The sequence below is a fragment of the Melitaea cinxia genome, chromosome 1 (assembly GCF_905220565.1).
Source record: "Melitaea cinxia chromosome 1, ilMelCinx1.1, whole genome shotgun sequence".
Lineage (NCBI taxonomy): Eukaryota > Metazoa > Arthropoda > Insecta > Lepidoptera > Nymphalidae > Melitaea > Melitaea cinxia.
The window spans coordinates 2,222,843-2,238,548 of record NC_059394.1 but is presented as its reverse complement, the minus strand read 5'-3'; the positions used below and the strand labels follow the sequence as shown (position 1 = coordinate 2,238,548).

Here is a 15,706-nt window from a genome sequence, read left to right as displayed (position 1 = left end):
GTAAGTAAGGAGTAAGTTGGCCCGAACTCCTGGGCTGGGGAAAGTCATCAGGAGTAGGATCGGCAACACGCTTGCGATGTTTCTGTAGTGTTGCAGGCGTAACTGCAAAGCAAAAGTAACTGCTTAGTATCCAGTAGGCCGTACTAACTACAATATAAGCATATTCCCTAGGAAATCCAATAGGTTCCTAATAAAACACAACAAAAAACCTTACAGTTAATGTTTTCAATGTACAAGCACAATTTTTGAATTATAATAAGCTTATTATAATAGAATTTAATTTTCTTAGAATTAAACGAATGTTTAGAATTTAACATTCGCGAAGAATGAGGCTTATTTGTTCAGAATCCGATAACACGACCTTAAGAAAAAAACTCTAGCAAGTAAGAAAGAAAAAGAACCTCCCCTGCTGAAAATTCCAAATAAAAAACTATGATTGATGTATCGGAAGTTATTGTAAACATTATCTGGATCCATCATGGATAATCTTTGATAATGCGTATTTACTTGAATATTTTTTCATTTACCTGCGTTGTATTACTTGTCGATATATTTTAAGTCGGTTTTTCTTCGTTTGCCTGCAAACACAATTATTATAATTTAGGTTTTCGCATTTTAAGATTTCACCCTGTTGGCCTGTTCTAATTTTTTCTTATTTTTTACCATTTTCAAACCCTTCGCCACTAGTCTAACATACTTTTTGTAATTTTGTTTGACTATCTTCTTTATATCAAATTTGACAGAAAGAAATAAATTTTAGGACATACTAGATATAGAAAATATAAAGTATAAATAATATCTGCAGAAAAGTAATTTTGCGAATTTACTGCAAGGAAATTTTATATCACGTTATAATTTATTTTTCCGTTATGTATAAATAATTTTGGTGGCAACACTTTTATAAACGCCATTTTATTGAAACAAAACCTAACAGAAAAATTGGATTTTTCAATACAACAACCGTACAAAAACATTGTTATAGTTAGCGTTTATTTTACATATAATTTTGTGCTTAACCGCAATTACATTGTTTGAAACGTTGAAATATTGGAAGAAAATTTAAGGTAACCCTCCTAGCAACAGCTGGCGAAAAATCCTTTGTAAATATACATCAATGAAGCATGTGTTTGTGTAAAGTCGTTCAACGGTTTGCTTCCGTAATCAAACAAATAATTATTTGTATTTATTTTGTGCTGTTTACCATATAAATAGACCACACTACATCACAATTTTTTTTTCAGATATCACAATGAGTGATTCTCCAGACCAAAATGATCCACCAAAAGATGTAAGATTTATTTTTTACGTAATTTGTGTATTGTAACAAATAAATATAGACAAATTTCATGAATTACGTCAGATGTCAGTACTAATTTAATGATTATGTTCCTGATAGTGCTTATTCTAATCATTATACAAATTAATAATCAAATACTATGACCTAACTAAATTTAAGATAAGATCATGATAAATAGAAATTTAAATGAAATTGATTAATTACGTATTTTACTTCATGAACACTGAAAAATTAATATAACTAATACCTCATCTTATATGTGAAAATAAATTGTTGGCATGGTTATCTGGCAATTAAATTAGGTAAAAATTTCCATTATGGAACATGGATTTAGATGTTCGTATTTTTTCTGTAGATAGTACTCATAAATAGAAAGTTTTTTGTGAATTTTCAGGTTGCGGAAACTTAAGGTTTTTAAATTTTGCTATGGAATTGGAATATAACACGCCATTGTACTTTTTTAGTAGCTTAAATTGACAATTTGTAGACGTCAAGTTGTCGACTTGAGGGGTGAGGGGGCTATTTCCGGTACCATCCACACCTGCGGAACTCGACTCCGCCTTAACTCCGGGGCTGTGAGAAGTGCAGCCCTTCCGCCCTTGCCAATTCCATTGCAAAATTTAAAAAATTATATCTTAATTTTATCTAAATCAATGTTCCATAATGGAAAGTTTATCCTTAAGTTAAATTCCCTATATTTTTTTAAAACCTTTTTTATTTAAATTTATTGTATTTAATGATGTGTGAATATTTCAGCCAATGGAATTAGAAAAATTAGAGGAAGCAAAATTAAAGGCAAAGTTTCCAAATGCCATGCTCGGACGAGGTCCGGGAGGGCACTCAGCATTTCTACAGAAAAGGCTGGCTAAAGGAGTAAGTGTAAAATAATATGACAAATTTGGTAATGATAAATTAGGAGGTCATATTCAAAACTAGTTGAATCCAATTTTCAATTCTATGACAACATTTAAAGTACACATGTTTCTAATTGAGTATATTTTTAAATGGCAACAAAAATAACATATCACTTCAACCTATCGCAGTCCACTGCCGGACATAGACCTCCACACGTTTGCACCAAAAAATTGCATGATCTCATATGTATTGCCCATAGTCACCATGCTGGGCAGGCAGGTTGGTGACTGCAGAGTTGGCTTTATTGCACTGAAGACGCTGCTGTCCGATTTTGGCCTGTGTACTTCAAAGCCAGCAGTTGGATGGTTATCCGCCTTCGATCAGCTTTATAAGTTCCAACGTGGTAGTGGCACAGTGTTCTCTTAGTTGCCTCTTACGACACCTACGGGAAGAGAGGGGGTAGCTATATTCTTTACTGCCGTAACATAGGCGCATTAAGACATCGAGTTGCGGAAAATAGCCCGTGTTTATCATCATTATCAACCACACAGCATAAACCAAATTAACAAATTCCTATTAAATTAATTATGTTAGATTTGATTTGAAAAACATTTCTGAATAGATTTTTTTTTTAATTTGGAGATGATCACTTTTGAATATTATTACTTCCTAAAACATTTACTTGATTACAACATGAATATCTATGTACAAATATTTAATAATAAATATATATTGTTTGACTGTTATCTCAACTGCACCGACTAATCAATCTCCTACATGTATTCTCCACTCTACATGTCATTGGCAGAATCAAACGTGCTTCTCTGGCACAACTAAAAGCCATTAAACCAATCAGTCAATCAATATTACTGTTCATTTTATATATTACTCGATTTACTGTCACCATACTGTGTAGTAATTTTCGCTTCACATGTAGTTGTTAATATTTCTGAGCAAACAATTGTCAACATTTACATTACCACTTCTGTAACAATTGTTTGGCCGTACTTAAGTCTTCTGAATCTTATTATATGAAACGTTGAGGTAAATTGGAAGTTATATTGTCTTTAACATTTTTAGATATGATCTAATTGATAGAATTATTTAAAATTCAAGCATAATCACAATTACTTTACTGATATCATCCTCCTGCTTTCTCCAGCCAACTCAGCCAGCTGATTATTGATATAAATATTTTTAATTTCTAGCAAAAGTTCTTCGATTCCGGTGACTATCAAATGGCGAAGCAGCGACCAGGTAATTTATCGGCGCCCTTCAAGGCCCCGGCCGCACCTGCTAAGCTGCCGACCGGTGACGCGATCCCCACGCCCGACACCGTCCCACTGCGGAAGACCTCCATCATTCAGCCCAAGTTCCAGCCTCCGAGCCAGACCTCCTAGCCTTGCCATCATCTATAAGAGACATGCCATTATTGAGGCCTAGTAAAACAGCACATAGCAAACCACATTTAATTTTGCATTCCAGTACTATTTTATTATCATGCAATACAGGATTGTGCTGTTTTAGGAGGCTTTCATTTTTCATCCGCTTGTGCATTGCACCATGCCATAGCTTTCAGTCTTAGTTACCCCGTCATTGTTAAACAGCACTGATATATGTCATTTTCGATTCATGTGATCCTATTTCATCTGTAGTTGTATGTTTAAAATTAAAAATATACTTTTATAAGAAAAAAACTGTTATATTTATGTATAAAATATTAGGTAATATAATATTAAGAGGCATGAATGGGAGTGATTGAACATTGCATGCCTTTGAAGTTTGGTTCCTTCAGTGTAAATTTGGTTTTGAGATTGTACAAGGAAATGTATCGGCAGTCCAGTGAATATTTGTCTATCTTACTTCTTAATATATAGCTACCAGTAATTCCATAGAAATATGTCATATCTGTGCTTTTCTTAGAGAAACAATTCAAGACAATGTTATTGCTTGCATCTGTACGAATAATAGGAATGTATGACAGGAGTAATATAAATACACTACTTCTTGACTGTTTGATGCTTAGTTAAAATAGTGTTTTAGGTAGTGAGATAGACATTTGAAATCAAAATATTGATCAGCTTTCTGCTAATGTTAGTTTTATACATTAGGTACATGTAAATGTTGAAGTAATCTTATGAAACTGTATAACCGTGTGTATAATAAACATAACATCATATCATTTTTTTCATAAAGCCTCAAATAAAACTGATAGCATAAAAATACTTAAGTGAACATTTATGGTAAAATTCTTGAAAATTAATTTTACTCTTAATTTTAAATGTCTAAAAGTGGAGTAATTATTTTTAAAAATATTATTATAAATTATAATAATCGATAACTTAGTAATTGTAACAAACATAACTCTTGTGAGAAGATGTTGGTATGTCGATAAAGGTTCGCAATAGCTATATAAATAAAATACAGTAAATAATTGTTAATTTTATTTGCTATAAAATAAAAACAATGAAAAATGTTTATATACATGACTATACATTAACATGTATTTTAGGCTTCTTGCACATTAATTGATATGTTGTACAAACCACAAGTTATTAGACACGAGCGTAAAAAAACTGAAAGGGAATGTTAAAAGTTGGAGTTATTCAAATAATAATAAATCTTGGTAATAAAACACTAATAATGTCTTTTTTATTTTTCTGCTGTTGTTCATTCGACATCTTCGAAACAATTACAAACATTGTACTTTTTGTTTCCTTTGCCAGTAATTGTCTTTTTTTAAATAATAGATAAATAGACCAGTATAAATATTAATTAATAGACCTGTGAAAAAGTAAAACAAAGTAGACAGGACGAAACCCATTAGAAACGTCAACATTATTTATCTGCTTTTTTTAAATAAAATTTGTAATTATCACTGTAACATGGAAATTTACATTTTTCGAGTAGTTAAATTGTAAATTTTAAGAAATACATAAATCAAAATTTTACATAATGGTTAAACAATTCTTTGAATTCGATTTTTTATTTTTTCGTTTTCTGCAAATATTTTCCATAGTATTGTATGTTTTATATACCACTAGCTGTGCCCGCGACTTCGTCCGCGTGGAATTTAACAGAAAAGTTATTTTTTCAGTTCACAAAGTTATAAAATAAAAGTAGTCTAAGTTACTCCTTATCACATCAGCTATCTGCCAGTGAAAATCCCGTCAAAATCGGTCCAGCTGTTTCAGAGATTAGCCGGAACAAACAGACAAAAATGGTAAAAAATGTTATTTTGGTACATGTACCCATAAGCATTTTGACTTCAATTTTATTTATTTGTATACATAAGAAAGAAGATTCCAAAAAACAGATACTTTGAAGTCACGATTTTCGATGGAAAATTAAGGATGCTTTTTTATACTAAAAATAAGGAAAAATATTTTAAATAAAAAATTACTCTGTATTTAGGACATACAAAGATAAGTGTTCACAAAAGTTCGTGAACCAAAATTTTTCTTTGTGGGAAAAAATAAAAAACCAGTCTTTTTTTTTTAATTTTTCGCAATACATTTTTGAAGGTTATGTGAAAAAAGTGCAAACACAAAAGTTGTAGATCTTTTTACCTTTAATTTTTGTTATCTACAACTTTAAATTTTTTCTATAGGACTCGTGGTTGTTCTGGAAATCGTTATAACCCGTTTTCAACCTTAAAATCCCCCCCTCTTCACTTCTCGACCTTAATTCGCCTATAAATTATTTTTCCTTTTATTTTGTAATATTTTCTTACTTTTCTAACGGGTTTCATCCTTTTCTAATTTTTTTATTAGTCTCAAAAATTAACGACCTTGTCTATAATATAAATGTTTTATTTATAATTTTGATGAGAATTAAATTAAAAACTGATCTATTAAAGTTATACAATTAAAAAAGGAAAAGTCTAAGTCTAAGATCTGTTTTTAAGAAATTAAAGAGAGAGATTAATGGCACACAATCAACAGATTCGCAACCTCCATAGTATTAGTTCTTGTAATAATACTTGTTGTACTTCTTTTCTTACAAAAGGTTTCTTACTACTTATATTTGACTGCTCTCTGAAAAGAAAACATTTGTAAACAACTTATAAACTATAAATTTGCTTAAAAACCAAGTCCAAAAGTCCAAGTTTTAAAAAGGGAAATTCACAAACAGGATTTGTATATAATGACAATATCTAAGGTAATGCTTTCTGAAGAAAATTTAGCACTATCTTGTAGTTTTATTTAACCTTATTTTTTATTCATTCAAATACTAAATTTGCTGTCAGCCTTCAGTTTAAAAACAAACATCAAATCTCAACTCTCAGGTTTGATGTCACACTAGGCGGTCTCATAAATGTGACCAGCTGTGACAAGGACGAGGGGGGGGGGGTAAAAATCAAGAAATTCGGGTGACTTAATTTATGGATGGCACCCTAGTACCTAAGTCATTCCAGTATAGCCTCTTAGTGAGTCATTTCAATATGGCCACCTAGTAAGTCATTGCAATATCACATACTGAGATGCCTGCTTAGGCCAATGAAAACTGCATAGCGCCGACCGCTATGGTGTAATGGTGCGTGTGCCGTGTCAGCAGCGCCTAAACACCAACGGTTGCGGGTTCGATTCTCGCTTGGAGCCGATATGGTCTTTAGTCCTCGTGTCTCCCCACCGTGCCTCGGAGAGCACGTTAAGCCGTCGGTCCCGGTTATTATCATGTGCACCTGAGAGCGATCGTTACTCATAGTAGAGAATATATCCGCCAACCCGCATTGGAGCAGCGGGGTGGATTAATCTCTGATCCTTCTCCTACATGGGAAAGAAGCCTATGCCCAGAAGTGGGATATTACAGGCTGACATGTAACGGCAAGCAGTCGAGTCACGGACCGGGATTCCAGTGCACGTAGTCGGGCGTGGCGGCGGCGCGGTACTCGCGCACCAGCTCGTCCACGACGGCGCGCGACTCGTCGAACTCCTCCAGCGACTCCTGGAACATGGGCTCCTTGCGGAACACCTCCAGGAACGCCTCGCGCTTGCGCAGCTTGTCGAACTGCTGCAGGCACCGGTCGAACAGCTGCGGGGGGGAGAACATATATCCTGCTCAAAATCTGGAGCAACAACTGGGGAAGTACCTCGACCGTACAGAATATCACAGGTAAATAAAACTGTTCTCCAGCGTAGTTATGTTCCTGTGATGAGTAAGGTGACCAGAGATCCGAGGGATTGGGGGTAGGGTCTTCAATACACTTGCAATGCTTCTGGTGTTACAAGGGTCTATAGGGTTGAGCCATATGCTTGTTTGCCAACCTAGTTGTAAAAAAAACAACGAAAGCTCGTTAAAGTGAGGTGCACTCACCGAAGATATGTTGGTGTGGTTAGCAAGCAGCAGGCCGGAGACCTTGTGCGAGGCGTGTACATAGGGCGAACGGCGAGACAGGGCCACCTGGATGGAGGCCGGCCCCCACGGGATGAAGGACGCCAGTTTACGCTCCCTGATGCGCTGTAGAGACTTGTGTACCTGCGATGGGTCCACCTCGCCCTGCAACCATTAATCAAGTGAATCACTTGTTATATTCTGACTGGGTTTGGTATATATGCATATTACCAGCCATTATCCGATTGGGTCTGGCCTATGTACCTACTTTGTAATATTATAATACAAACTCGAAATTCAAAAAGAATTCAAATAAAAACAACACTGTTTAATTCATATCAAATAATCATTTTGACTGTTTATATTCTCTAATAATGTCTTAAGATAACTATAGGTATTTTTATTTGGAGAAAAAATGTTCAAAATTAGTAATAATTTTTATTGACTCTAAATCAAAATCAAAATCAAAAACAGCTTTATTCAAATAGGCTCCAAGAGTACTTTCGAATCGTCATTTTACAAATTAAAACTTTAAAAATAAACTATTATATTTGTAGAAGTAAAGCTACCACCGATACGGAATGTAGATTCTGCAGAGAAGAATCGGCAAGAAACTCCGCAGTTACTCTTTTGATAAATAATATATAAACTGTGTTTTAGTACAAAATTAGTAACATGCTGCATAAAAATACAGCGTCACTAAGTCCACACGTATTTATTAACTATGACTATACCTGGATAATGTTAAGAATAGATATATAACAGTGTTGGTTGACTCTGTCTGGACTGAGAGATACCATCATATTCTTTGGCTGCAATAATCTTTGCATCACATCCAAAACTGTTGTCTTTCGTATCTTAGGTGCCTGTCAACAAATGATATACATTAAAAATTTAACATAAATTCAGCACGCTCACTCTTTACCATAAGTCTCTTATTAAGAATGAAAAAGATAATTAACGCCGAGTTGCACGAAAAGAAATTAAAATTTAAGTAGTGATTAAACTAATTCAATCGCAAGAATTGTATGAAACTCTTGTGATTAAATTAGTTTATCTCTACTTAAATTTAATTTTGTTTCGTGCAACTCGGCGTAAGACAGGGAGAAGCTTGTGATCCACATGTTTTTATAGTGTACTAGTTGACCACATTAACGTTGTTTTGCCATATATGTTATTAATCCCCTTAGGGTTATGAAACAAAATTGTTGGCCAATTCTCAGACCTACCCAATATTCACACAAAATTTCATAAAAATCGGTCCGCTGTTTTGGAGGAGTATTGTAACTAACATTGGGACACGAGAATTTTATAAATAAGATAAGATGATTTTATAATATAATAAGTACCGTGCGCCGTGACGACGCGTTAGCGCAACGGTCACAGCACTGGCTTGTGGCTGTTGTGCTGGCGGTTGCGGATTCGATCCCTGCACTTGACAAACATATGTAATGACCATAAAGATGTTTGCCGTACTCTGGGTTTGAGCACTCCTTGTGAGTCTTCCCACCGTGCCTCGGAGGGCACGTTAAGCTGTCAGTTCCGTTGTTATTATGTACACCTGATAGCGATCGTAACTCATAGTAGGGAATATATCCGCCAACCCGCAGTGGAGCAGCGTAATGGATTAAGCTCTAATCCTTCTCCTACATGGGAAAAGAGGCTTATGCCCAGCAGTGGGATATTACAGGCTGAAGCGTAAGCGTTATTTGATAATAAGGCTATCTAACCCAAAAAGATATCTTTGAGTTCATAAGTTGCTCCTATAGATGTCGCAATGTAGCCAGAAACAAGACAAATCGATTAGTTTCACACGATCATGATTAATTGTAGGATACGGATTGGAGCTTAATCCACCACGCTGCTCCACTGTGGGATGGCGGATACTAAATCAAATAATTTGGTTTCTATTAGTAGTATAGTAGTAAGGACTCACAGCGCTGAGCTCGTGGTCGGCGGAGAGCGGCGTGTAGCCCGTCATGAGGAAGTGCAGGCGCGGCGTGGGGATGAGCGGCGCCACCAGGCTGATCAGGTCGTTGTTCATGTACGACGGGTACCTGGTGTTTAGTGCCTTGTGAGAATTATTACTTACTAATCCAGTTTCAAACATGTCATTACCTTATCATGTACGACGGGTACCTGGATAAGCGTACCCGTTTAGTGCCTTGTGACAAATATTACTTACTAATTCAGTTTCAAACATGTCATTAACTTATCATGTACGACGGGTACCTGGCTGTGCGCACCCGTTTAGTGCCTTGTGACAAATATTACTTACTAATTCAGTTTCAAACATGTCATTAACTTATCATGTACGACGGGTACCTGGCCGTGCGCACCCGTTTAGTGCCTTGTGACAAATATTACTTACTAATTCAGTTTCAAACATGTCATTAACTTATCATGTACGACGGGTACCTGGCCGTGCGCACCCGTTTAGTGCCTTGTGACAAATATTACTTACTAATTCAGTTTTAAACATGTCATTAACTTATCATGTACGACGGGTACCTGGCCGTGCGCACCCGTTTAGTGCCTTGTGACAAATATTACTTACTAATTCAGTTTCAAACATGTCATTAACTTATCATGTACGACGGGTACCTGGCCGTGCGCACCCGTTTAGTGCCTTGTGACAAATATTACTTACTAATTCAGTTTCAAACATGTCATTAACTTATCATGTACGACGGGTACCTGGATAAGCGTACCCGTTTAGTGCCTTGTGACAAATATTACTTACTAATTCAGTTTTAAACATGTCATTAACTTATCATGTACGACGGGTACCTGGCCGTGCGCACCCGTTTAGTGCCTTGTGACAAATATTACTTACTAATTCAGTTTCAAACATGTCATTAACTTATCATGTACGACGGGTACCTGGATAAGCGTACCCGTTTAGTGCCTTGTGACAAATATTACTTACTAATTCAGTTTCAAACATGTCATTAACTTATCATGTACGACGGGTACCTGGATAAGCGTACCCGTTTAGTGCCTTGTGACAAATATTACTTACTAATTCAGTTTTAAACATGTCATTAACTTATCATGTACGACGGGTACCTGGCCGTGCGCACCCGTTTAGTGCCTTGTGACAAATATTACTTACTAATTCAGTTTCAAACATGTCATTAACTTATCATGTACGACGGGTACCTGGCCGTGCGCACTGGTTTAGTGCCTTGCAATATCACTTACTAATCCAGTTTTAAACATATTACTAACTTGGTCGAATTAATTCATTGACAATAATCTACAAGGATGTATATATGAAATATCTGCACAGTGCTTGGAATTAATTCCTTACTATATTTATATTATAACGCTGAAGTTTTTTTTTTTTATATTTATAATGTAGCTATGCTTTTGTGTATAATGTTGGTTACGGCATTAAAGAATATAACTATAAATATACTTTGAAATATGACTGTAGTTCCTAAGGAGCAAATACCATTTGTTGTAGCTGACACTAACACATTTTATATAATATTCTGTGATCGATATAAAGTATGAAAACCTTGATCCTGTCAAAATTTTGGGATAAGCGCCTACGCTTCAGCCTGTAATATCCCACTACTGGGCATAGGCCTCTTCCCCCATGTAGGAGAAGGATCAGAGCTTAATCCACCACGCTGCTCCAATGCGGGTTGGGTTGGGATAAGCAGTTGGACAATATTTCATTCTACGGAACTTACCACAATTGTCATTTTGAAGTTCCTGACATTTCGGCGACGTACTGATTCACGTCGTCACGTCGTAAATAACGTAGAATGAAAATTGTTCATAGTGACGGTGAAAGTTTACAGTAAAACTTATAAACACACCATGTTTTATTCTGACTCTTCAATTATTTGCAATCTCATCAACCGTTCCATATTTTCAATCGTCGAGTGTTCAGACATCTTTTCCCTACAGGCCGGACAAGGCACCCACAACTAATCTTATGTCGCAGATGTCCTTGGGCAACAGTAGCCGTTTAACATCAGATGGCTCCGTCGAATCGATTGCCCCGTTTGTTATTTTTTTTTTTTTTATGTCACTAGGTCGGCAAACAAGCGTACGGCTCACCTGATGGTAAGCGATTACCGTAGCTTATAGACGCCTGCAACACCAGAAGCATCGCAAGCGCGTTGCCGACCCAATCCCCAATCCCCCCAGGAGCTCTGGTCACCTTACTCACCAACAGGAACACAATACTGCTTGAAAACAGTATTATTTAGCTGTGATCTTATGTAAGGTCGAGGTACTGCCCCAGTCGGGCTGCTCCATATTTTGAGCAGGAAATTCCTGCTTGCCCTACCTCAGTTCAATTATAATAAAAAGGAACGTAATAGTCGTGCATATGAAACATTCGGCGCGCGTACCTGAGCGTGGCGGTGCTGGCGCTCATGATGGTGGAGACGAGCGTGTTGATCTGCGCGAAGGACGGGTTCTGGATGTGCAGGCGGTCGCTGGCGATGCGGTTGAGCGCCGTGTTGTCCAGCACCATGACGCAGTCCGCGCTCTCCGTCAGCCGCTTGAGCGTCAGCAGCGAGTTGTACGGCTGCACCACCACGTCGCTGCGGGCACGCACTACTTAGCTCGTGCCGTAGCACACATACACGAGCGTGAGCATCCAGGTCGCATCAAACATCTGTATGGCCAATACACTATAAATAAACTCCTGGGGGGATTGGGGATTGGGTCGGCAACGCGCTTGCGATGCTTCTGGTGTTGCAGGCGTCTATAAGCTACGGTCATCGCTTAGCATCAGGTGAACCGTACGCTTGATTGCCGACCTAGTGACATAAAAAAAAAATTAATATTTGCACACCGTAAGGTAAAACATGTTTGGACTATACTAATGTTAATCTTGTACAACTTCAACACCCTGTACTTGCAAATAAACAATTATTATTATTATAACATTTGTATTGGCCATACAGATGTTTGCCGTGGTCTGGGTGTTTGTGCAGTTCTTGTGGGTCTTCCCACCGTGCCTCGATGAGCACGTTAAGCCGTCAGTCCCGGTTGTTATCATGTACACCTGATAGCGATCGTTACCCATAATAGGGAATATATCCACCAACCCGCATTGGAGCAGCGTGGTGGATTAAGCTCTGATCCTTCTCCTACATGAGGAAAGAGGCCTATGCCTAGTAGTCGGATATAACAGGCTGAAGCGTAAATTATTATAATGTTAAACATGTGCAGGGATCGAACCCGCAACCGCCAGGTCAACAGCCACAAACCAGTGCTGTAACACTTGCGCCAACGCGTCGGTCGGAATTTGTCTTTCTCTACACTTAGCACTGTTGTTGACTCATGTCAAGTCTCTAAGCTTGACTTACTAGTTCAGTTATTGTTTTATAGCCAATCTCATTGGTTTTAAATGATTACCATCAAGTTTATTACAAAATTGTCACATATTATATTTAATTTTTTTTGATTGATTAATGTTGACTGACAGATTCTATAACAAGCTAGTAATTTTTATTACTTTCTATTATATGTACATTATTTCTATATATATATTATTTACAAGCCTAGTGTGAATAGTCAGTAAATAATAAGAATAAATAACTGCTTCACAATCAACAGCCGCAAATAGGATCTTCTCCTAAGGATCCAGGTATACCCAGAATACACAATCACAAACAAATAGATTATGACAAACATCTATACAGGAAATATAAATGTTTGCCATGAGTGGGCATCAAACCCACAATTAACAAGCGCCACAGCAAGTCCAGTGTTTTTGACAAATTGTGAAAGAATCTTCAGTAAAAAATTCAAATTATTAATAATTTTATTAATCTTACCTTATCTCATCCAGATTCGGGAAGACACTGTAGGTTTGTACAAGTTTTTTGGGGAATCTGTCTGACAGGTGTTCAAGTATATAGGAGCCCATACCCGAGCCTGTACCACCTGCTATTGAGTGACACAGCACAAAGCCCTAAAATATTTTATGTTTTATTTTAGTTACCGATAAAACAACAATACAATTTGAATAAAATAAAAATTTGAGTATTATTTTAAATTATACAGTAATTACAAAGTTTTAGAGATACGAGTATGACATTATAATAACAAAGGAATTGATAAAAGAGATATATATATATAATTACTAGCTGACCCCACAAACCTTGTTTTGCCATATATGTTATTAACCTTCTAAATCCCCCTCACCATTTTAACTTATTTTTATGTCAAAATAGACCTACCCAATATGCAAACAAAATTTCATAAAAGTGTCCAGCCGTTTCAGAGGAGCGTTGAAACTAACATTTTGACATGAGAATTTTTATATATATAAGATATTAACTATAAGAATATGTTACTGAATAAAAGAGAATTAAAACAGACCTTATAAATTATAATAATTAAATATATTCTATTATTTCGTTTTAAAAAACAAACACTACTAATTTAAGTAGAATTAACTTACTTCTAAATTGTCACTGCCATCAGCTTCCCTGTTAATGATATCAAATACTTCCTCATTGAGTTTTTCACCCTGTGCAAAACCGGACGCCCAGTTGTTACCTGCCCCTCCGCCATGCTTTGACAGGTATACATTCTCAGGATTATACAACTGGAATACACAACTTAAATTATATATATATTGCCTGTGATTTGCTGTAACTGTATTTTTTTTTTGTGTAATGTACGTTGTATGTTGTAATATATGTTGCTTTCTGTGTAGTGCTTTGTAGTGTTAAATAAATAATTAAAAATATATATAATACTAAATAAAATAAACAAAAAGAATAACTTTTATCAAAAGATGAAGTGTTGAAGACAGTCAGTCTTTTTAATGTGTTGTTTAGGTATTACAGGTCTATACTATAAGAAACTTGAAGTAAACATTTTTAATTTATAAAGACATTGAATGTGTATAAACCATGCTGATGAAGGTAAATAAATTTTACCTTTGCGTAAGGAGAGTTCATTATAGTATGTATAACTCGAGGTTCCAGATCCAACAGAACAGCTCTGGGTATATAGTGATCATCATCAGCTTGGTAGAAAAACACGTCTTTACGATCGGAGCCCGCTGATGCAAATTCTTCCAATATCCCTTCTGGGGATATCCCGTGTTCTATACATAGTTGCTTCCAAAATTCAAAACCAACTGAAAATTTAATGGTTTATTAAAATATCATCAATACAATTATCTATTTCGACTTCACTCTTAATATAAACAGAATTCTTACTTTGATTGCCGCACTGGCCGAGTTGGAGTGTTATCATTTCACTAGGCATTTTGCACTATGTATCTAATATAGCCCTTGAATTAAAAAGTTTAAAAAAGGTTTTTCGATTTAACTATTTGTTTGTCTAATAAGTTCTAATTAATATTGTACCATTGTTGTTACAAGTATAGTAAAATGGATTTTTCTTCCCTGTCAAGATAGCGTTAAAGTAAAGGGTTTCTTAAACAAGACAAGGTAATGAACAACTTGTATTTAACGCAATTTAAGTATAAAACAATACGAAACACACATTCATATTTTATTATTTACATCCGTTTTTTTTTCCAACTATAACTGACAGCCACAGATCAAAGAGTATATAAAGGTGCACAGATTACGATTTTTAACCATTGCTATAGTCTATAGTTTTAGAAATGGGTTTTAGTTTTAGACGTTTTAATAATAATAATAATAATAATAATAATAATAATTTATTTCAGACGTAGTCCATATTTTTGTTAGTTACATTTTTTTTCCTTAACTATGTTAGTTTCAATAATTGTGACAAAACAAATTAACAAATTTAGTTTTAGTTCTAAGCACATAAGCAATGCCAAAAAGGCATTGTTTATGTCTCCTTATTGTTGTTGTTAATAAATAAAGTATAGTAACGTTTCTAATAAACATGTTTGAGAGAACCAGTAAATCTTTTAGAGAATTTGTTACACTTATAGTTGCCAATTGCCATAACTCAAGCCTAGAGTTTTCGTGGATCTACAGTCTGTGATGTGCTATGTATTTGTCACGTAAATCGTAATGTCAAAATAAAAAGTTTCAAATACAATACATATAATAGCTTGTACATAGCGAATTGACTACTAGTTTGTAAAACTTTTTATAACTCTTTTTTATGTAAAAACTTTATAAATCAAAAATGAGATTTTGAGTAAACATAGACGTCGATTGAAGACTATAAAATATTTATATATAATTTTTGTTCGAGGTAATTTTCTTTCAACTTGTCCTTCGTAATAAT

The 15,706-nt window shown here is 35.5% G+C and overlaps 2 protein-coding genes across 2 annotated transcripts; one reads left to right on the top strand and one right to left on the bottom strand.

Moving 5' to 3' along the window:
• Positions 1-881: 881 nt before the first annotated feature.
• On the top strand, positions 882-4,789 carry LOC123655093 (alpha-endosulfine). Its single transcript, XM_045590934.1, has 4 exons — positions 882-1,064; positions 1,242-1,288; positions 2,054-2,170; positions 3,361-4,789. The coding sequence occupies exons 2-4, from the start codon at positions 1,250-1,252 to the stop codon at positions 3,550-3,552; spliced, it is 348 nt and encodes a 115-aa protein (XP_045446890.1). The 5' UTR covers positions 882-1,064; positions 1,242-1,249; the 3' UTR covers positions 3,553-4,789.
• Positions 4,790-5,374: 585 nt separating this feature from the next.
• LOC123655079 (tubulin gamma-2 chain) lies at positions 5,375-14,740 on the bottom strand. The gene is made up of 10 exons (XM_045590919.1): positions 14,692-14,740; positions 14,407-14,609; positions 13,923-14,069; positions 13,294-13,430; positions 11,857-12,051; positions 9,423-9,543; positions 8,221-8,352; positions 7,469-7,651; positions 7,000-7,186; positions 5,375-6,189 (listed from the first exon to the last, which is right to left on the bottom strand). Exons 1-10 carry the CDS (start codon positions 14,738-14,740, stop codon positions 6,173-6,175), a joined length of 1,371 nt encoding a protein of 456 aa, XP_045446875.1. The 3' UTR covers positions 5,375-6,172.
• Between the last annotated feature and the right edge of the window lie 966 nt (positions 14,741-15,706).